This window comes from Eulemur rufifrons, chromosome 2 (genome assembly GCF_041146395.1).
Source record: "Eulemur rufifrons isolate Redbay chromosome 2, OSU_ERuf_1, whole genome shotgun sequence".
Classification (NCBI taxonomy): Eukaryota; Metazoa; Chordata; class Mammalia; order Primates; family Lemuridae; genus Eulemur; species Eulemur rufifrons.
The window spans coordinates 81,436,769-81,460,020 of NC_090984.1; the positions used below are offsets into that span (position 1 = coordinate 81,436,769).

The window sequence follows — 23,252 nt, forward strand, 5'->3', positions numbered from 1 at the left end:
TACCTACCACAAATCCCACAATAGAAACAAAACTATATATATTCTTGCTTTTCCCTGTGTAATCCCTATAAAAAATAAATTGGCTGCTAATCAGGATAACTTCTCAAGGGTATTTATATTTTAAAAGGGGGCTCCTACACTATTCACAATAACTAAGATAAGGAATCCTAATGTTCATCAACAGATAATGGATAATGCAGCATATATACACAATGGAATACTATTTCGCCATAAAAAAGAATGAAATTCTATCATTCACAGCAATATGAATAAGCCTAGAGGACACTATGTCAAGTGAAGTACGTCAGGCACACACACAAAAAAATATTGCATGTTATTCCTCATTTGTGGGAACTGAAAATATTTTTGAGCTCATGGAAGCAGACAGTAGAACTGTAGGTACTAAAGGCTGGAAAGGGTAGCGGGGAGGGGAAGACAGGGAGAGGATGGTTAACAGGTACAAAACTACAGTTAGATAGGAGGAATGAGTTCCGATGTTCTGCAGCATTGCAGGGTGAATATGGTGAACTGTAATTTATTACATATTTTCGAAAAGCTAACAGAGAGGATTTTGAATGTTCAAGGTGATGGATATGCTAACTACCCTGATTATCATTATCCATGGTACACACATATCAAAATATCACTCTGTATTCTATAAATAAGTACAATTATTATATGTCAACTAAAAATAAAAGGGGGAAAAAAGAAACAAATAGCAGACACATCAAAAAATAAAAATAAAAGGGGGCTCCTAAAGGCAGAAAAGTTTTTGATGGGATGATAGTGGTGGGGACATATTTTACGACAGAGAGCTGTTACCTGCAAGGTCTGTACTCTTCACAGGAGCCTGGGTTGTAAATGAAAGAAGAAAGCCTGTCTTACTCAATATTCTATTCATTTAGTGGCCAAGAGCCTAGCATCCATACTGATTGACTTCGCTGAATGACCTTAGACTAAAGCAATCTGAGAAAGCATTAGTAGTAGGAGAGGGGCAATTGACTTGAAAGTAGTTGCTATTCTACTGCATTAGTCTTCTCTCTGCCATTCCTCTTGTGAGGGACTGCTAGTCCCTAGTCTAGGCCTAAACAGCAATATAAGACTTTACCTATAGGACAAACTGTAGTTAAAAACTATGCTATGGCTGTTCCTTCAAACCCCTGAATATAGATGAGGTGTTTTTAAGCACTCATGAATAATTTACAAAATGTTTTGAAAACACAGAAGTATGTTCAAGGTTCTTGCAAATAGAGCAGGAAATTAACATTAATTGTCTACCTGTAGAGATCAGATTCCAAAAGTGTTAGCTGACGCGCGATTTCTATTGGATGCAGTGTCATGAGATCAAATGTTTCAAACTGTCCTGGTCTGCTGATATGCCATTCAATTGGTGGAGGGGGACTTTCAAAGGTAATATTATGGCTTATTCCATTTGCCTGAGCTTGTTTCTTCCTCTTGATGATTTTAGCAATTGATTCTACCCATTTCTTCATAGCTTTCCCTGGAAAAAGAACAAATAAAAATGCCTTTTACTTGACAGGGCCGGGCGCGGTGGCTCACGCCTGTAATCCTAGCACTCTGGGAGGCCGAGGTGGGTGGATCGTTTGAGCTCAGGAGTTCGAGACCAGCCTGAGCAAGAGCGAGACCCCATCTCTACTAAAAATAGAAAGAAATTATATGGACAGCTAAAAATATATATAGAAAAAATTAGCCGGGCATGGTGGCACATGCCTGTAGTCCCAGCTACTCGGGAGGCTGAGACAGGAGGATCCCTTGAGCTCAGGAGTTTGAGGTTGCTGTGAGCTAGGCTGACGCCACGGCACTCACTCTAGCCTGGGCAACAGAGTGAGACTCTGTCCCAAAAAAAAAAAGAAAATGCCTTTTACTTGACAGACATAACTACAAATCTTCATATAATCTTTAACCTTCTCTAGCTTCAACAATTATCAACTCATGGCCAATTTTTGTTTCATCTAACCCCACTCGTGCGCTCCCTTCACTGCCTAGATTATTCTGAAACAAATTTAAGACATCATATCATTTCATTCATATTTAAGTATGTGTCTCTAAAAGATTCTTTAAAATAATAACCACAATACAATTATTACACACAAAAACTGATAACTTCTTAATACACTGTATCTTCAAACATTTTGTTAGTGTTCAAATTGCTCTATCTCATAAATGTTTTCTTATAGTTGATTTGAAAAGGAATCTGAACAAGATCCACACACTGCGTTTAGTCAATATGTCTCAAGTCTTCTTTAATCTATAGGTTACCCCTTTATGGTTCATTAACGATTGCAATTTGTTGATGAAACTCAATTAATTGCCCTGTAAGTGTTTTCCAAGCCTGTATTTTGCCAATGCCAACTCTGTGGTATCATTAGTCATGTTTCTCTGTCCCCTGTATTTTCTGAAAACCAGAGACATAAAGATTTGGTCTAATTCAGGATCAACTTTTTGACATGAATACTTGCCAAGAATACTTCTAACAGGAGGCATATAATGTCCAGTTACCTCTCTTTTTGTGATGTTATGCATCTACTTATGATAATTCCCTAGATCTATGCCCCTTCACAATGGCAATAGTTGAAATACTTCTATAAAGATAAACTTTACCTCATGAACTATCTGGTTACCCTGAGTTGTAACTTGTATAGAAAAGGACTTTAGACATTAACATAACCATTTACTTGATTTATTAATATTTTAATGTGTGTGCATTTTAGAAGCTTCTTAGACTACCCATATAATCTAGTGTCCTCATTAAGAATGTAATTTAAAATTAATTTAGTATCATGAACAATTCTAAGCACACATGATAAAAATGTATCTTAAACATCTTAAAGTAGAAACAAAGGAAGGCCAGGCCTAGTGGTTCATGCCTATAATCTCAACACTTTGGGAGGATAGGGCGGGAAGGAGGCTGTGGAAAGAGGATCACTCGAGGTTAGGAGTTCAAGAACAGCCTGGGCAACATAGCGAAACCTCATCTCTACAAAAATAAGAAAAATCAGCCACCAGGCATGGTGGCGTTCGCCTATAGTCTCAGCTCCTCAGTAGGCTGAGGCATGAGGATTGCCTGAGCCCAGGAGTTTGAGGCTGCAGTGAGCTGTGATTGGACTACTGTACCCTGGCCTGGGTGACATGGCAAGACCCTGTCTCAAAAAAAAAAAAGAAAAAGAAAGTAGAAACAAAGGAATCATATTCTCTATCTTAAATAAAATTCCTCTTAAAGAACAAGTAGGACATAAAATAGTCTAGCCTTGTTATGTCATTTATTTTTTTTTCTCTTAGAGATAGGCAGGGTTCCAAGATGACCGTAAACATGTTACCTCCTTAGAGTCTATAAAAACCATTCCAAATGTTATTTCAGCTTCTTAAAAATGAAAAATAGTTTAACTTCTTAATTAAAAGTCACACAAATCTGAAATATACTCATGTGCAACAAAGATTCAATCAAACCTTTAAATAATATACCTCTTACACTTGAAATGAAGGACTCTAGTCTTTCAAGTAATTCCAAATCTCTTTCAAAGTCGTAAAAATGGTGTTCAACCCAGTGCCGAAACACATTTAAGATCCTGATAAAATGGAAAGAAACAAACACATGTTAGTGAAAACTAAGCATTAAATTACACTCCTTTTACTTCTCTAATTCCATGGTGATAGCTTGATATACAAGGGCTAATATAATATTCAATAAATCTCTAATCTATATTTAATTAATACCTTAAGTACTTTAATAATATGAAGAGAGCAGATCTTCAGACTGTGCATTATTTTTAAATTATACTTTTAAAATATTTATAAGCATAAAAATTGTGGTTTCTGTGCTTACCCATTTATATTAAGGAAAAGTCCCTTTTCTTCATTCATATGTAGAAAATTCATAATCTACAGTATAAAAGCTCTTTTTAAATTCTTAAATTAAAAAAGTATTTTTTAACCTAGGAGTATATTTAACTAAGGAGGTGAAGATCTCTAGAAGGAAAACTACAGAATACTGATGAAAGAAATCATAGATGACATAAATGGAAAAACATCCCATGCTAATGGATCAGAATTAATATCCTTAAAATGATCATACTTCCAAAAGCAATTTACAGATTCAATGCAATCCCTATCAAAACGCCAAGGTCATTTTCCACAGACTCAGGCAAAAACAATCCTAAAATTCATATGGAACCAAAAAAGAGCCCGAATAGCCAAAGCAATCCTAAACAAATAGAACAAAGCTGGAGACATCTCATTGCCTGACTTCAAATTATACTGCAAGGATATAGTAACCAAAACAGCTACAGATCAGTGGAACAGCACAGAGAACCCAGAAATAAAGCCACATACTTACAGCCAACTGATCTTTGACAAAGTCATCAATAATACACACTGGGGAAAGGACACTCTTTTCAACAAATGGTGTCAAGAAAATGGGATTGCCAATTGGACCACTATCTCTCAACACATACAAAAATCAACTCAAAATGGATTAAAGACGAATATAAGACCTGAAATTACAAAAATACTAAAAAAAAAACCAAAAAAAAAAAACAACAAAACACCTAAGGAAAATTATTCTGGACATTGGTGTAAGCAAAAAAATTCATGGCTAAGATCTCAAAAGCGCAGGCAACAAAAATAAAAATAGACAAATAGGACTTAATTAACACATTAACTATCATGTGAGTTGTTTTTAACTCACACTAGTTTTGAGCTCGGGGCCTCATGAAGCATATGCAACTCACATCTTTTCACCTTGGGAGCCAAGAGAATTATTTTTAAAGTTGCATATAACTCATGCACAGAAAACAAAAAATAACAAATTCCTCATTGAATTAGAAAGGACAGTTTTGTTTTCAAAGTTTTTATTCTATTTTCATAATAAAACACTGTGGCCCCAAGGAAAAAAAGTTTTTTTCTAGTGTGGTAATCAATGTGTTAAACTAAAAAGCTTCTGCACAGCAAAAGAAATAATCAACAGAGTGAACAGACAAGCCACAGAATGGGAGAAAATACTTGCAAACTACATATCCGACAGGAGACTGATGTCTAGATTTTACAAGGAACTCAACTCAACCAAGAAATAAATTCCATTAAAAAGTAGGCTAAGGGCCAGGCATGGTGGCTCACATCTGTAATCCTAGCACTTTGGGAGGTCGAGGTGGGAGGATCACTTGAGGTCAGGAGTTTGAGACCAGCCTGAGCAAGAGTGAGACCCCATCTCTACTAAAAATAGAAAAATTAGCTAGGCGTGGTGGCCTGCACCTGTAATCCTAGCTACTCAGGAGGCTGAGGCAGGATAATCTCTTGAGTTTGAGGTTGCTATGAGCTAGGCTGACACCATGGCACTCTAGCCCAGGTGACAGAGCGAGACTCCATCTCAAAAAAGAAAAAAGAAAAAAAAAAAACCACAATGAAATACCACTATACACCCAGCAGTATGGCTAAGGTATAAAGACTGACATCATTAAATGTTGGTGAGGATATGAAACAGCTGGAACTCTCACACATTGATGGTGAAACTGTCTTTGGAAAAAGTTTTCGCACTTTCTTCTAAAAGTAAACATACACTTACCTACCTTATGACCCAACCATTCTACTCTGAGTTACCTACCCAAGTAAAAAATACAAGATTTCATAATAAGATTTCTAAGATAAATAGTACTTTATTCATAATAATCAGAAACTGGAAAAAAACCTAGGTATCCTTCAGTGGGGAAAAATGAATAAACAAACTGTGGTATATTCATATAAAAAAACACTAGCGCAGCAATAAAATAGAACAAATTACTGCTACAAGCAGTAATACAAATGACTCTCAGAAGCATGCCGAGTTAACGAAGTCAGACACAAAAGAATATATAAGAATCTATTTATATAAAATTCTAAAGCAGGTAAAACTTATCTATTGAGGGGAAAAAATCAGAATATTGCCTTTGGGCAGTGGGAACAAAAATTTATTAGAAGGGGCATAGGAGAACTTTCTCAGGTATGGTAACATTCTATATCTTGAAAGGACTTTGGATTATAGAGATACATATGTTTGTTAAAATTCAACAATTCTTCCTTTTCCTAGGCAGGAAAAATATTCAGTAAGAGTACACTTAAGATATATTTAATTATATGCACATGTTAAAACAAAAGAATAATAAAGAAAAACTGAACTGTTAATGATATCCAAGGTGAAGTATTTAAGGACCAGTGTATTTCAAAATATGTCCAAAAAATTAGATGATTAATGGGCTAATGGGTGAATGATAAATGAATAGATAGGTAAATAGATATGAATAGATGGACAGATACCTAGGTGGTGGGTGTATGGGAGTGCGTTGCAAAATTCTCTCAATTTTGCTATATGTTTAAAAATTTCATAATAAAATGTTGGAAAAATTACCGTCATGTACCTTGTTAGAAATCCTTCAATGTTCACAGAAACGGTTTAACAATTTGGCCTGGATTTCAAGGTCATCTTCAACTATACCCGACTCCATACAGTTAATCTCATCGACTATTACTTGCAATACAATGTCTATATTCCTCTCAGCTCAATTTCCTTACCTATTTCTCCTCTGCACATCATAGTCATTTCTGTTTTCTTGCCTTTGTTCATATTATTTCCCATTACCCTGAATACGTACAATAACCTTTCTGCCTATCTAAATCCTATACATCCTTTAGAGATAATCTCAGATTTTACCTCTTCCAAAAATGTCTTCCCTAATTACTCCTGCCTAATTTCAGCTATTCCTAAAATTTTATAGAGATATATTTTTCTAAGCCACTTAAACATTCAAAGTAAAATAATACATAACTGTTTCATGTCTCCCTTTTCCTCAATAAAATTATAATATCAAGGTCCCATAATATCATGACAGTCTATGTTATTTTTGTATTCACCATAGTTATGAGTACTGAATTAAGAACACAGAAAATGCTTAGAAATAAAAGAACTTACATGACTGAAAGTCTAAGTTTATATTTCCTCCCCTATATAGCAACCTCATAAATATGTTTCATATTAAGGGATTTAATTTGAATGTAGATTAGTACATTCAAATCGGAGCTAGTAGAAAAAAATTAATTACTTCTTTATTGCTGATGGGTAAATAATCTCATTTTCTTAAACAAAGAATGACATGTTAAAAGTTTTGACTGAAAGACATATTAGCTGGGAGCACTATCATTCCTCTAAAACTACATTTATTTGTGGCAATTATCCTGGAAAATAATTAATAAACTCAGTTCCAAAGTTAAAATTTATTGGTCAACAGTAATCAATGAAAAACATTTAGAGAGAAAAAAATATTTAGATCATATATAATTAATAAAATAACTTGGTTTTCAATGGGTAGATAATACTTTGGTTCTCACTTAGACTATAAAGAAAGCTAGTCAAAGAAGCTTCTAATTTTCAATGCTTAGTGGTATTAAAAAAAATCACATTGAGTAAAGAACTCAAACATAGATTTAAATCCCATTCTGCCACTCCCTTTATATGATCTAGCTCAGATTAACCTTAAGTTTCAATTTCCTTATATATAACGTAGTAATCATGTTGTAGAGATGAGATAAAAAAGTTAAAGCACTTAGGGTAATTAATGCATGGCACACAGTAAGTAATTAACAACTGGCAGTTGCTATAATCGAATACATTTTTAAAAATTAATGGCCAGGTGTGGTAGCTCACGCCTGTAATCCTAGCTCTCTGGGAGGCCGAGGTGGGCGGATATTTTGAGCTCAGGAGTTAGAGACCAGCCTGAGCAAGAGCGAGACCCCATCTCTACTAAAAAAAATAGAAAGAACTTAGCTGGACAACTAAAATATATATATATATATGTGTGTGTGTGTGTGTGTGTGTGTGTGTATATACATATATATATATATATATATAAAAATTAGCCGGGCATGGTGGCACATGCCTGTAGTCCCAGCTACTTGGGAGGCTGAGGCAGAAGGATTACTTGAGCCCAGGAGTTTGAGGTTGCTGTGAGCTAGCCTGACGCCACAGCACTCTAGCCCGGGCAACAGAGTGAGACTGTCTCAAAAAAAAAAAAAAAGAAAGAAATTACTGCAATGATTTCTTAAATAAAGTAGCAAATGTCTATATATTTTGTGAGAGATGATTGGGAAAAGAGCTAGAACTTCCACAAATAGTATAAACTGTAAAAAATCCCAAGATTATTAGATGATCACAATGGGACATGAAGGAAAAAAGTGTGAAAAAAGGTTGACAGTAAGCAAGCCCATTTGAAATTTATAATTTTTACTTAACAACAATAAATGGGTATCCTGATTTCTAAGCATAATATGTCGCATGCCAGAGATATCCAATATAAACCAACAGTATATTTAAATAGTTAAATTTCTTCAGGGTATTTAAGAGTAGCTTCATAGAGAAAGAACTTTGGAAGTTTAACTGAACTGCTGTTTAACAATAATACCTACATTTTAATTAAGAGCTGAGAACTTTTGTGTTAACTATGTATTAAAAATTGAATGACACATAAAAAATATAATATTTAGGCCAAACCTAAGTTGTACTGGTTGGACATATTCCTTGCGAAATCTTTTAAGGTCTGCACTGATGGGCTGCTCTCCTTTCTCTATTGCCAATTTGTCTGCTTCAGTGGGTTCTGGCTCTGGAATTTCAAATCTAAGAAAAAAAAAACAAAAGGAGAGAAATCTGTGCATACATAAATGAAAAGTATTTAAAGTACAAGAGGAAGAATATTTTGACTGAGCAACCCTCTTTCCTACCACTTCAATGAAAGGTACAATTACTGTTTGTTAAACTTCCTTTAGGCTGAGGTTCCCAACCTCTGGGCGGAGGACCAGTACCAGTCTGTGGCCCCTTAGGAACTGGGCCACAGAGCTCTGCCTCCTCCAACCCCTGGGAAAAATTGTCTCCCATGAAACTGGTCCCTGGTGCCAAAAAGGCTGGGGACTGCTGAGTTATGCTTTAAATTTAGACATGAGACTAGCAACAAAGCAGCAATCAAGGGTCAGTGGCAGGTGAGGAGGCAAAGCTTCATCTGTATTTGCAGCTGCTCCCCATCTCCCCATCACTCTCATCACCACCTGAGCTGCACCCCGGCCCACCCTGCATCCATGGAAAAATTGTCTTTGATGAAACCAGTCCCCCAGTGCCAAAAAGATTGGAAACCACTGCCGTAAGGTATAACATGCTACAAAAAAAAATGCCTTTGGCTACACAGTGCTAAGGTTTTGTAGTCTTACTTTTATCAAAAAGTTTTATAACTAGCACTGATCAACACGAAAAGAGCTAAGAAAAGAATCCATAAAGAGTACAACCTCCTTAAAGAACATGACAGAAATGGTTTATCTAAACAATCGGTCCTTAATATTTATGTTATTAAAATTAGACAAATTAAATTTCCTTAAATAAATGAGTATAAATTCAAAGAGAAGGCCAAAACTGAAATTTTAACAATATTTAAAGAATATACCTTAAGTGGGTAAGATAAAAATCAAAGTTTAAAAAAAAAAACTAGACCAATCAGAGGAAATATAGCTAAAATGTAAATCTAACAAGTGTGTTTTCCTTATTTTGGATACAGAAATAGGAATAAATAGATCTTCATAGCACATTACACTGATTCAGTCTGGTCAATTTAGTTTCACAGAACAACACAGTGATAGAAATCAACATAAATTCTGTTAATAAGTTTTTAACTGTGAAACAAAAATCATTTAAAGGTGAAACAAAAATAGTCCAGATTCTATATTTTAAACTATAAAGCATTTAAAATGTCACTAAAATACTGAGAAAAAAAATTCAACCCAAAACTTATTTTCTAAAAATTAATCGTAATAAAGGAATTGTTAATTTTTTAGGTTTAATAATAATATGTGATTTTTAAAAATAAGAGTCCTTATCTTTTAGAGATATATAGAGAAATATTTACAGATGAAATATGTAGTCTGGGATCTACTTCAAAATAATCCTGGGGGTAGGGTGTTTAAATCTGTAGGGAAACAGATGAAACATGAGTTGATAATTACTGAAGTTGGATGATGGATAAATGGGTTTATCATTCTTCTATCCACTCTTGTATATGTTTTGAAATTTTTCATAACAAGTTTTAAAAGTGAAAATCAGAAAAGTCTCTTTTAAGGGAGGATCATTTTATTGACCAAAACAATTTTCATAAAAATGCTAAGTTTTTTTTAATCCTCTAAATTGGTCTTTCAGGTTATCATTTGAAGTACTGCTAAGAGATGAAAAGACCTCTATTATAAACAGGGATTTTGGGGAACACTCTATTTGAAGAGAACAGTAATACTGCCAAATAAATTATGTTCAATAACTACTCAAGTATGTATTACTTACTAGGTACTTTGCAAGATATAAAATAAACAGTTAACTTTTCACAAAATGTCAAAGTAAGTGAAACATATTTTTCTTACCGTTCAATCAGTAAGCTTAGCAATTCCTGTGGTTTACAAAACGAACGATACGTGGTAAGGAAAGTACGAACAAAATTGGGATCTGAAAAGGTAGAGCATAAAACAGGTTTCACGTTTACTTTACTCAGTTTAATTAATTCAGAGTACCCTATTTTGGAGGCCTTCATTCCTTTTTCTTCTTTCTTTGGCTCCTCCCACTGTGGCTTTTCCAGCCAATTGTGGTTTTTTGGTTTGTGTGTGTGTGTGTGTGTGTGTGTGTGCGTGTTTGTTTTTTTGAGATGGGGTCTTGCTCTGTCATCCAGGCTAGGGTGTGGCAGCACAATCATAGCTCACTGCAGCCTCTGATTCCTGGGGTCAAGCAATTCTCCCGCCTCAGCCTCCCAAGTAGCTGGGATTATCAGCTCATGCCACCACATCCCACTAATTTCTTTAATTTTTCGTAGAGATGGCGTCTCCCTATGTTTTCCAGGCAGGTCTTGAACTCCTGGCCTCAAGCTATCCTTCCACCTTGGCCTCCCAGAGGACTGAGATTAGAGATGTGAGCTACTGCACCCAGCCTGTGATATTTCTTGATAAATGAGGATTGTTTTCAATTCAAGATTCATGAATATGAAAATTTTATGAATATTTATTTACTAGTTATTATTACACTTTTAGAAACATAAAGCTATTTATTCCTTTTGCTCATGAAGTATTTTTATATTTTGGAAACAATACATTTTTTTTCCCAAGCCTCAATATTTTTGAACATACTTAAAAAGCTTTTGGATCCTAAGCCCTAGGTAAGCATTTAGAATGAGTTTCACATACCTGCATACATATGATATGTTAACCTTTCAATTAATTTCACCACAGTTCCTCCTTTAATAATGGGGATTCCACTTCGACTTTGCAAGTTGTCTTCAAAAACAATGTTTTCCTCAGAGTCTTTTACTACAAAACGATACACCTCTGGACTTGGTAATCTCAGCGGCTGTTCATTTTCTTCTTTCAGTAATACTGAATCTAGCATTCGATCTAGAGTACTACGATAATGAAGAGAAATAAGGGCTGCCATCCAATTGTTTTTCTCTTCAACAGATTTAGCAGCAAATATTATGCTGTTTTCATCTTTGGATACTAATTCAAAAGCATGTTTGTACTCACAAGTATCTTCTTTATCACAGATTTGTATTTTCCTCATGACAAATTTTTCTTTTAATCTGTATTCTGCACTACTGTAACCTGGAAGTCGGGTCTGGCCATGATTAGGTTTACAACTGATCATTAAGCCATCAAAGAGAAAAATGTGCCGTTCATGTTTAGCACCAATTCTTGTCAATGGTCCTTCCATAATGAATTCATTACAACACTGTCCAATATCTTTGCCTTCCCATCCATCTATGTTTTTCTGAATTTCATTCATTTTTTTGATAGCCAGGTGCTTGCTTCTTAATTGACGATTATAAAAAGGGCAAACAGGATCCCTAAAAACAAAAATACCAAGACAAATTTAGCCTATTCAATGGCTAGGCAACCCTAACTGCTTCAAGTATAAATTACCTCAAATTGAGTGTCAAAAATATTAAGTAACCAAACACTAGATTTTACTCACAGCATTTACTTTCTTCAAACTTTGCCACTACCCCCACAATATGCTGAAATAAGAATAAAAATAAAAGAGAGAAAAAAACCCAAAAAACAAAACTTTGCCACTAAATGAAACATGCCTCAATTTCATTATTACGAAAGAGAAGTACTATAGGCTCTATATTGTTTCTAATGCCTTAAGAACTAAAATTACAAAGAATCTTAAATTTCTTTTACAGATTATATAAGAAATTATTAAATACAACTTTTTAAAAATTTATTAAGTATATTTTAACAATATGACAATGCTAATCTTAAGACTAAAAGACGAAAAGAAAAATGTGAAAAAAGGAATAACTTTCAAGAATGCAACTATCACTATAAATCATACTTTTTTTTTTTTTCTTTTTGAGACAGAGTCTTACTCTGTTGTCCGGGCTAGAGTGCCGTGGTGTCAGCCTAGCTCACAGCAACCTCAAACTCCTGAGCTCACCCAATCCTTCTGCCTCAGCCTCCTGAGTAGCTGGGACTACAGGCATGTGCCACCATGCCTGGCTCATTTTTTCTATATATTTTTAGTTGTCCAGGTAATTTCTTTCTATTTTCAGTAGGGACAGGGTCTCACTCTTGCTCAGGCTGGTCTCGAACTCCTGAGCTCAAACGATCCTCCCGCCTCAGTCTCCCAGAGTGCTACGATTACAGGCGTGAGCCACTGCGCCCGGCCTAAATCATACTTCTTTAGAAAACCTGGCACCAGATACAGTGAAGTATGCAGAAGCATTCATATTTTCAACAATTTGGAATTACCCAGGTCGACGTCTAGGTGAATACTGCCTGTAAATTCGGTCCATGCTACCTTGGAGATTCAGGAGAGCAGTAATAGCTTGGTTCAAACACTCTCTGTCTTCTTGCTCTTCACTACATGCTTTCAATTGCTAAGAAAAAACAAAAACAAAAATTAAAACTGCATTATTTGATTCTTCCCCTAACTTTCTAGTATTTAGAAAAAACAGCAACAAATACTATCAACTCTAAATAAATTTTAAATATACTTAATAAAAAAGCTTACAGTTTTATATAATTATGCATACTTCTTGACCCCTCAAACCAACCCTCTTTCAACACATACAAATACAATACAGATATAAAGTACTGTTAGCATAACGATTAGTAAAAAAAAAAAAGCAACCGTGAAAACCATTTGGACATTTTCTATATATATAAAAAGAGTTAAAAACATCTTAAACATAAAACTTACAAGTCACTTTTATTCAACTATGAATAGAAAAAATAAGATACACTCCTACAAATTATTTCATATTCTCTAACAATTATTTAAGTTTTAGTAATTTCAAAAGCTTACAAATCTTTATTAAGCAACATAATCAAGTACTAACTTTAACATTTCAATCCATCATAAACTTTTCTTCAAAGAGCATCTCACAAAGGATTCCACTGATATCTTTTACAACATAAAATTCAACCACTCTAGTAAATATCAAGAAACCATGAAAATTAATATTCTATCTTACTAACCCTTAGAAATAAGATTTGTAAATTGATTTATTAATCCCCAAAATTCTGGTTTTATTTTATCTATCCAAAAATTTCTTATACCTCACTCTCAAAAAGGAAGAAAATTTACCTTATCATATATAATTCAGATTGGATTGTGCTGCAACATTTCAATATTTTTGACAGAAGAGTTCAAAGTGGAACATTATATAGATTACATAGATATAAATGTTTACTATGTAAGATTATATAGATATAAATATACATTTGTGCAAGAATATGGGAATTTATGATCACTTTCAGAAAATTTTTAAAAACTTAAAACTATTTTGGGTTCTTAAACTAACTTACTAGAAATTTTATGATCAATTAAAATTTTCCTTATGTTTCAAGAACAATCTCAAAAGCATTCAGCGATGATTCCCTTTCCTCAGCAAGGAAATGACTGAATATTGTTTGAGTACTTGGTCCATTACCTTTCATTTACATGTTCTAAAAATTATTCTTTATATGGAACACAGAGCCATCTGATTTGTTTTTGAAGATACATGTAGAGGTCTTGCCATCAAAAGATTAACAATGGAAATAATTTAAGTGACTATGAGAAGTAATACCTTAATCTCCAGATTAAAGAATAAAGAATTGAAAGTGTGAAATGGAGAAAAGTCAAAATACCACAGAAAGTTTTAAAAAGGATCAGTGTTTGGTTATTCTGATTTTTAAAGGTAAAAATTCCTAGCAAGATCACTTATTTTGTTGCTTTAAAGATTTCTTACAAAAAGATCCTTCACAGCTCTACACTAATTGTTTTGTTGATCTAAATTTCCAAATTATCACTAATTACAAGATTTTACCAAAAAGGTATGAGGAAAATTTCTATTATCTACTTGGGTTGTTTTTTTTTTTTTTTTTCCAAATTCCATGGATGTTGAGAATATCTACTTGGTTTTAAGGCTGCTCAAACAAACTCTTCCATGTCTTTTTTTTTTTTCCTTTTCTGTTTTTAAGAGATGGGCTCTCGCTCTGTCACCCAGGCTGGAGTACAGTGGTGAGATCACAGCTCACTGAAATCTTAAACTCCTGGTTTCAAGGGATCCTCCCACCTCAGCTTCTTAAGTAGCTGGGACTCTAAGTGTGAACCACCACATCTGGCTTATTTTTTTTCATTTTGTAGAGACAGTCTCGCTGCTATGTTGCCCAGGCTGGTTTCAAACTCCTGGCCTCAAGGGATCCTCCCACCTTAGCCCCCCAAAGTACTGGGATTACAGGTGAGCCACCATGCCTGGCCTACATGTCATTTTAAAATAGCTACATAATAATTACAAGTTGTCAGGTAGAAAAAAAATCAGGATATTTAGAGAATAGGATTTCCTAGAGATAGAAGAATATAAAACAACAAATGTCTCTGTCATAAACTTAGTCCAATAGTTTGCTAAACATTTCTTTAATTTTCAGCAATGAGATTTACTCAACATCAAATTAATGAATACCCAAGCTAATTTTCTACAGATATTTGAAAGAATATAGCTAAACATTTTACACTGACATAGAAATTACCATACTGAACTACTTACAAATAACTCATGCCCCCCATTAGCTTTCTACATATGGGCTCCTGCCCTTCTTATCCAGCTGGCGAATTTAGCCTCTAGGATACAGCTAAAATGCCTCCTCGTGATGAAGATACCTTCTGATGATGCCTTTTCCCCTTTAAATTTTTTCTTTTGAAATTTATAGAAAAGTTGCAAAGTAACACAAATAACTCCTGTATATCCTGAGTCACCAATTTTTTAACATCTTGTCACATGCTTCATCATTCTGTGTGCTAGTGTGTGCATACCATTTTTCCCAGAACTACTTAAAAGTAGTTTGTGATACTAACCATTCAGTTCCTGGCAGAAGAAAGGGAACCACTGCTGAATGGTTTTGAGATTGTTTTAGGAAAATAAGGAGAAGTCGAAGGTATCATAAATTGCTCTCAAATGGTATCATTCCCCTTTACTCCTTTAATATTTCAGTGGTATGTCTTAGAATAATGATTTTCTTTTACAGAATCACAGTACAGTGATCAACTTTAGGAATTTAACACTGATAAAGTTAAATTATCTAATCTACACTGCATATTCCAATTTTTTCAACTGTCCCAACTTTTCCCCCAATACAGGATCCAGTCAGTGTTACCCTAAGTTGTCATGTTTCCATTGTCTCCTTTAATCTGCACAGTTTGAGCATTTGTCTTTCATGGCTCCTCCAAATAAATAAGGACACATACATACACAGACACTCAGTAGGACAAATCCCTATATACTCAACACCCATATGAATTTTTTTCTGACTTCCCTAAGCAGAGCCTCAGTGATCCCAGAATACTACTACTACTAAGCTTTTATTATATAATTATTTGTTTGATGTCCATCTTCCTCACTAAACTGTGAACTCCTTAAAGCCTGGGGATATGTTTTATTCATTTTTAGCATAGTACTTGGATATGATAGGTACTCGGTAACTGTCAGAAATAATTGTAATAAATGACTATTGTAACAAAATGACTTTTGTTAAGTATTTAGACAAATAATAAACATTTATTGAATTCTACTCAGTACATGCTCTTTTATGCATTAGCTTATTTAATTTTTATTACAACTCTGTGAAATAGGTACTATTGTTATATACATGTTACAGATGAAAGAATTCAGGCACAGAGAAATTACGTAATTTGCCCATTATGAGTAGCAGAGTCTGTATTCAAACCCAGGGGCTCTGATCCCAAAGTCCACACTTTTCAATAGACTACTATATTGCCTTTCTAAAATGACACCACCTATAGCTATGTAAAACACTGGTCTATGCCTAAAACTGGTGACCATGAGTTGAAAGGGATCCCTTCTATGTTAAAAAACAAATTGCATAATTACACAATTTAAAAAATAAAATGAAATGAGTGTGTTTTGGAAAAGAGGTCAAAGAGAATAAATATTCTTGCAATATATGCTTAAACTAAGTAATAAAATGGAAGTGATCTTTCATTAATGTCTAATATCTTATGAGTCTAACTGAAGAATATATTCCTTGCTCACCTGATAATCATTATTCTCCTTAGTTGACGATAAGTGTATCCTGTCCAAGATTTTATACTTCACAGTTTTCTCTTAACTTGATGAGACTTCACTGAAATATGTACCATGCTTTTCTTGAATTCCTACAAAAATGCTACATCTACTATGGATATCTGTGTGCCTACAACAAGGGAAATTATAATAAATTATAAATTTGTCTCTAATTCATTGTATTAGGAGTTCACTCTAGATGTGAAATAATATATTTGAGCAATTCTTTTTTGTTAGTGACAAACTTCTCTCCAGATTTTCATAAAGATAGAGTTAGTAATTTGGTAGGAAATTCAACTCACTAAAATCTATGACCATTTTTTTATGTGCTTTAAAAAAAAATCATCTTTCTTTAGTATGTCCTTGAATGATGTGTCAGTACTGAAAGAGTAAATATGTAATAAAATACTCTTTATAGTATTTTTTTAGAGTCAGAAGATTTCTTTCAATAGAGATTAACATAAGTACTTGATGCTATGAATATACTCACACATACATACACACATGCACACAAAGAATAACAAAGCAAATGCTGCATAATGTTCACAACTGGTGACTCTAGGTGAAGAGAGCTCACTACTGTTTTTATAACTTTTCTCTACTTTTCAAAGTAAAAGGTAATAAAGTATTACCTAAAGAAATTCAATTGTTTCATATTAAAATATTATCTTTCCCAATGAACCTCATTAAAGGTATTAATAATAAGTCTTCCTGTTAAGCTTTAAACTAAGTCCTCCTGAAAGAAGGATAAGTTTTGTTCTTTCCACTACTAAATTTCCAGGGAATGACCAGAGAGTTCAAAGAGTAAGAGGATGTTAGCTGCCTTTGAATAAACCCATTCTGAATTAAGAGTCAATATGTCCTTAGAAATTAAGGATAGAAATAGATCGTTTTCCTCTCAACATATGAATTATGTTATCAAGTTATAAATCAGGAAATGAACTTTCTTTTTCTTCTTATATAAAGACTAAAATATATGTTAAGAAAATAATCTAAATAAAAAAGAAAAGAATCTTTTGCCTAAGATTGCTTTGGGAAAAAAAAAAAGAATCTAAAATTTATCTTTAAAAGTTTATAAAAAAATGAAAACAGTAGTTTGTAATCAACTTCAGACGGGATTAAATTTGAAGAGAACTGGCTGGACACAATGGCTTACGCCTGTAATCCTAGCACTCTGGGAGGCCGAGGCAGGAGGATAGCTTGAGGTCAGGAGTTCAAGACTAGCCTGAGCAAGAATGAGACCCCCGTCTCTACTAAAAATGAAAATAATTAGCCAGGAACTACCAAAAATAGAAAAAATTAGCTAGGTGTGGTGGTGCTCGCCTATAGTCCCAGCTACTTGGGAGGCTGAAGCAGGAGGATCAGTTAAGCCCAGGAGTTTGAGGTTGCTGTGAGCTAGGCTGACACCATGGCACTCTAGCCTGGGCAACAGAACAGGACTCTAAATAAATAAACAAACAAAATAAATAAATAAATATCTGAAAAGAACTAAAAGGAAAAATATTATCTATAAAATGAACTTTAAAATATTGCCATGAGTAATAATAATTCAACAATGTACTTTAAAATAATTTTAGGTAAATTATATATGGCATCCTGTAATTTCTCACTATGTAGTTGTTTTTCCATCTTGCTTTATCATAAATCTGATTTGGGGAAATAAAATTTAAATAATATTTAAATGCTAAATCCACAAATAAATCTCTCTTGGTATATCACTGAAGCAGACATTTCAAACTAAAACAGTGGCTTAAAAGTGCTCTAGGACTGTTTTCTACTCCTAAAGGAACATGATAAACTTTAGTCACATTGGTTCAGTCTTCTTTCTTATGGGCCTCATCCCAAAGTAAATTTACATGAGATGGAATTTACTTTAGATGAGTACGGAGCCAAAACAGTATCACAAAAAGGCAAGCTACAGAATGGGAGAAATATTTGCAAATCATGTATCTGATAGGAGTTAATATCTAGAATATATAAAGAGCTCCTATAACACAACAAAAATAATCTGATTTAAAAATGGGCAAAGGACTCAGATTGTAAAGAAGATATACAAAGGGCCAAAAAGCACATGAAAAGATGTTCAACATCACTAGTTACTAGGGCAATAAAAATGAAAACCATAATGAGATACCAACTCACATCCATTAGGATAGCTGCTATTTAAAAAAAACAAAAACAGAAAATAACAAGTGTTGCCAAGGATGTGCACTCTTGGCGGAAATATAAAATGGTGCAGTGGCTATGAAAAACAGTATGGTGGTTCCTCAAAAAATTTAAAATTAGTAACTAACTACCATATGATCCAGCAATTCCACCTCTGGGTATACACCAAAAAGAATTGAAAGCAGGATCTCGAAGACATATTTATACACCCACGTTCATAGTAGCATTACTCATAGTAGCTAAAAGGTAGAAAAAATCCAAGTGTCTATCAATGGATGAAGGATAAATGTGGTATATACATCCAATGAAATATTATCATCTCTCAAAGTTATCTGTAAGCTTCACTGATGTTGTGTGTTGTTCTAGCTTAATTTTCTTCCACTGTCTGAATCAATTATAACTTTTTATCCTTTCCTGGTTGACAAACAGAATTTGCTATACTGATAACACTTGCTACATTTTTATAAATGTCTTTTGATAAAATATGCATGCATTTTATTACTATAAAGTATCTACTCAGGGATGAAATTGCTTGGTTATAGGGTGTGCATATCTTCTCCAATTTTTTTTTTAGACTCAACGTCTGACTCTGTCACCCAGGCTGGAGTGCAGTGGTGTGATCATAGCTCACTGCGGTCTCCAACTCCTGGGCTCAAGCAATCCTCCTATCTTGCCTCCCGAGCAGGTAGGACTACAGGCGCACACCATCAAATTCAGCTAATTTTTAAATTTTTTGTAGAGACGGGTCTCGCTATGTTGCCCAGGCTGGTCTCAAACTCTGGCCTCCTGCCTCAGCCTTCCAAAGTGCTGAGATTATAGGTGTGAGTCACTGCCCCTGGCCCATACCTTCAAATTTAATAGGTAATGCCAAGCAATTTTCCAAAGGGGTTATATAGCTTATACTTCTATTAGAATGCATAAATGTTCATATTACTCTTTGTGTATATTTTCAGACTTTTAAATTTCTGTCATCTAGTGTGTATGCAATGATACTTGGTTTAATTTTTGGTTTTAACTTGTATTTCCTTGATAATTAATGAGTTTAAATATATGTTGATTGATCTTTTGGATATCCTCTTTTGTGGAGTTATTCACATCTGCCATTTTAAATATCTTCTCTTCTGTAGCTTGTCTTTCCATTCCACATTTCTATTTGTCCTTGCTGTTGCTGTACATAAAACTGAGTATATTTCATATTTATTCCAAGGGTTAGCAGTTGCATTGATAGGACAAGGATGGTTTCTCTTTATTTTTCATTCTTTGAAGCCTTAAGTCACTCCAAACTAATAATAATATCTGCTGCCTTTGGACAAACATCAGAACTCACCAATGAGTACTTCTTTTCCCACTTCAAGATCCTTACACATTTTCTCTTGATCTTTTAAAGGTAGGAGTGGTTACTAAAGTGGGCCTGTGAGAGATGAAGATTTTCTGGCAACTACTCATTCTTATTTCACTGTGTCACTGTCAATATGACTCCAGCTAACACTGGAGGACTTTTGTCTACTTTCAGATTATTTCCCTTTTTCAAATGTAATTCCAACATATCTTGCTCAGTAAAATTTTCATCCCCAACTTCTTTATTGCTCTTTAGAAGCAAAGCATCTTTCTGCTTATTTTGTACCTCTCCTTTAGGATGCCAAGTTAGCATAGACTGTTCAGACTTTTGTCCTTTTAATTCATTGGTAATAATATTAAAATAAAAGCCAGAATAATTCTATGAATATCTTATAAGCATCTAGGCAAGGAATTCATTTAGTAATTTCTAATGAATACCTACCTCAAGAATTCTTTTTTATGGAGTCTTATTACTCACAGCACATGATGCTGGAGGCAACCAGCTTTCATGTACAAATAGATGTACAACTTGATTGTGTATGTCTCTATGGAGACTAATGGATCCACAAAGAACTCATAAAAAGGATTGCAGGCTTCATTTAAATAAAACATAGGCAGGTCCCAATGTATATTTAGATTCCTAAAATTCTTTTAAATTATTTTCACATCTTATTAGAAGTCCTATCATTAGTCTTACAGTAGCCTTCTAATATTTGTCAACATTTAAAAATCCTGGCTTGACTATATCATTGGAACTTATTTTTCTCCCTATCTGGATGATTGGTTTTTAAAATCCCCAAGGTTGGTCTTACTGCTACTATGTCTGTATCTAAGATCAGGACATTGACTATGACAGCCTGACTCATCCTGAGCCACAGCTACTTTTCCCACCAATTAATCACTAGCCTCTAAGTTCTCTTAGCCAATGTGACTAAAACCACCAGGACTAGTGATTAGCCAGTTAATTAAAATAAAGCAAAGAATCATTTTTTAAAAAAGTTTTATATATACATATATATATATATTTTTTTTAATGTGTTGCTTGGGTCCTAGCTAAGAGAGGAAGAATACTATACCGCAAAGAAAAAAATGTCAACTTGGAAAGCACTTTTCTTAATAAGTTAAACAAGATGGAACTTTAGTGCACTGTTTGCACAAAAGCTGTTAATTACTTATATAAAACAAAAGGTAAGAGACTGGTATTATGTGTCTCCAAAAATTAATTTTGAAAAGTAAACTCTTTTCTACTAGTTGAGATTCAACATTATGAAATGACAGACAAAGATAACATTTTCCTCTATCACATGGGAATAATCTGAAGATAAGATATATAGAACTTTCTCCAAGGTCACTGCAAAGAAGTTAGCAATTTTAACATACTTTATTTTAATGAATAAAAAGTATTTAAAAATAATATGATCAGGTCAAAAACTGGTTTTTAGCCCCCAGAAATACAAGTATTTTTGGTTCACAAAGCTTTCATCTTACCTTTAATAATTCAAAATAGTGCCAACAATGATACACTGGCACCAGCATAAGGCGTGGAAGGACATAACGAACTGCCTCTTTAAAACCATCAGCAATGGACTGCAAAGCAAAAAGATATTATAGTCTATCTCTGATATCAAGGATATATAAAAGCAGTGCCTAACAAAAATAGCTTTTAAAAATTCAAGATACAGACTTAGCAAAACTGTAATAGAAAGCATATTCTATATTGAAATTCAAGTGCTGTAAATCAAGTTGTTAGTTTTTTCTCCCTTTCTTCAAGTTATTGAAGATAAATATATACATTTCTTCATCTTTTATATGGCTAAAATAACGTCCACAATAGTCCTCTACAGCTTTTCTTCAAACGTTTGAGCTTCCATATCCCTAAAGGAATTCTGAAAAGCCACGTACCCTCTTGCACATCATCAGATATGTTTTAAATTTAAATAGTTACAAAGGCTGTACTTTGAGGAATGTTGTATATTGTAAATGTGATTTAAATATATTTCACCAAAGAATAAGTGAATAAATTTCAGATTTGGCTCATTTAATTTATGAAAATGTCTGTCATATAACTTGATTGGCAAAGCCAATCTTCACTGTCAAAATAAACAGCTAGCAGACTTAATTTGTCAGAAGTCTGACTTTATTCTTAAATTCAAATATGCATATCAACGTCATGGCCTCAAGAATTAAAAGCATCTGGAAGAATCTACAACTGCTTCTAACATAGTACATCAAGGAATGAGAACTTTATAAGCCTCCCTTCTCCTTTATCCCAAATGACTGAAGTACTTAAAAATGTTATTATATAATAATAATATAAACCTTTTTATAATCATCTCACTTCTTAATTCTTAGGTAATCAGACAGATATGACAAGACATAGAGAAGACATCTCAGCTACCAAGGGTTTTTTGTTTTTTTAAACCATAATCACCCCACATCCTTCTTTTGGAAACTCTTTTGCTTTATATTCAATGAACTCTCCTTTAGGCATAACACCTTTTTTTTTTTTCCTTGGTTAGTGCCCTGGAGGTTTTTACACCTTGGATCAAGGAATAAAGGAAAATTCAATATGGCAAGAGGTAACATGCAAGAAAAGTTGGAAAAGAGAGTGCAAAAAACACAAACAAGATTTCAAGCATACTAGATGTTGATTCCCTTAAAGCCAGTTGTGCCTTTATATACCCTGAAAAATCTCAGTGTATAGTTAGGAATAGGTAATACCTCAGTTTTGGAGACTATTACTCTGCAGAATAAATGATTTCCTAAAATTTATGAGGGATTTAAAAGTCACTCATGTTGATTTTAAACATCTTTAAGGTTCACCTACTGGTATTTCTCCCCTTAAGAAAAATACCAACCAGAGCAATATATGTGAGAAAGAATCTGTTATTTAAAAAAAAAAAAAAAAATCCGCTTGCACAAATACTTCCATAATTCTCATATTTTCTTAACTGAAGTTAAATGATAATTTGTTCAATAGACTTATTACCCAGTAACTAGACTTGTTACTAGGATAGGCAAGAAGAGCCAACTATTTTCTTAAAGATTCATTTCTTTTAGCATTTGCTATGGTCTGAATGTTTACAACCCCCCAAAATTCATATGTTGAAACCTAATCCCCAATGC

At 33.9% G+C, this 23,252-nt stretch overlaps 1 protein-coding gene across 2 annotated transcripts in view; it reads right to left on the reverse strand.

Annotated features, from left to right (window-relative positions):
- Positions 1-23,252, reverse strand: part of SOS2 (SOS Ras/Rho guanine nucleotide exchange factor 2) — an 84,862-nt gene that overhangs the window by 27,004 nt on the left and 34,606 nt on the right. Inside the window, exons 8-14 of one of the 2 annotated variants that reach the window (XM_069486825.1) lie at positions 21,615-21,713; positions 12,808-12,935; positions 11,242-11,897; positions 10,432-10,513; positions 8,534-8,656; positions 3,484-3,587; positions 1,279-1,501 (exon numbers count right to left, since the gene is read on the reverse strand). In XM_069486825.1, coding sequence (XP_069342926.1) covers positions 1,279-1,501; positions 3,484-3,587; positions 8,534-8,656; positions 10,432-10,513; positions 11,242-11,897; positions 12,808-12,935; positions 21,615-21,713 — 1,415 coding nt within the window. The remainder of the gene's footprint in view (positions 1-1,278; positions 1,502-3,483; positions 3,588-8,533; positions 8,657-10,431; positions 10,514-11,241; positions 11,898-12,807; positions 12,936-21,614; positions 21,714-23,252) is intronic. The other variant, XM_069486835.1, reaches the window with a different exon arrangement.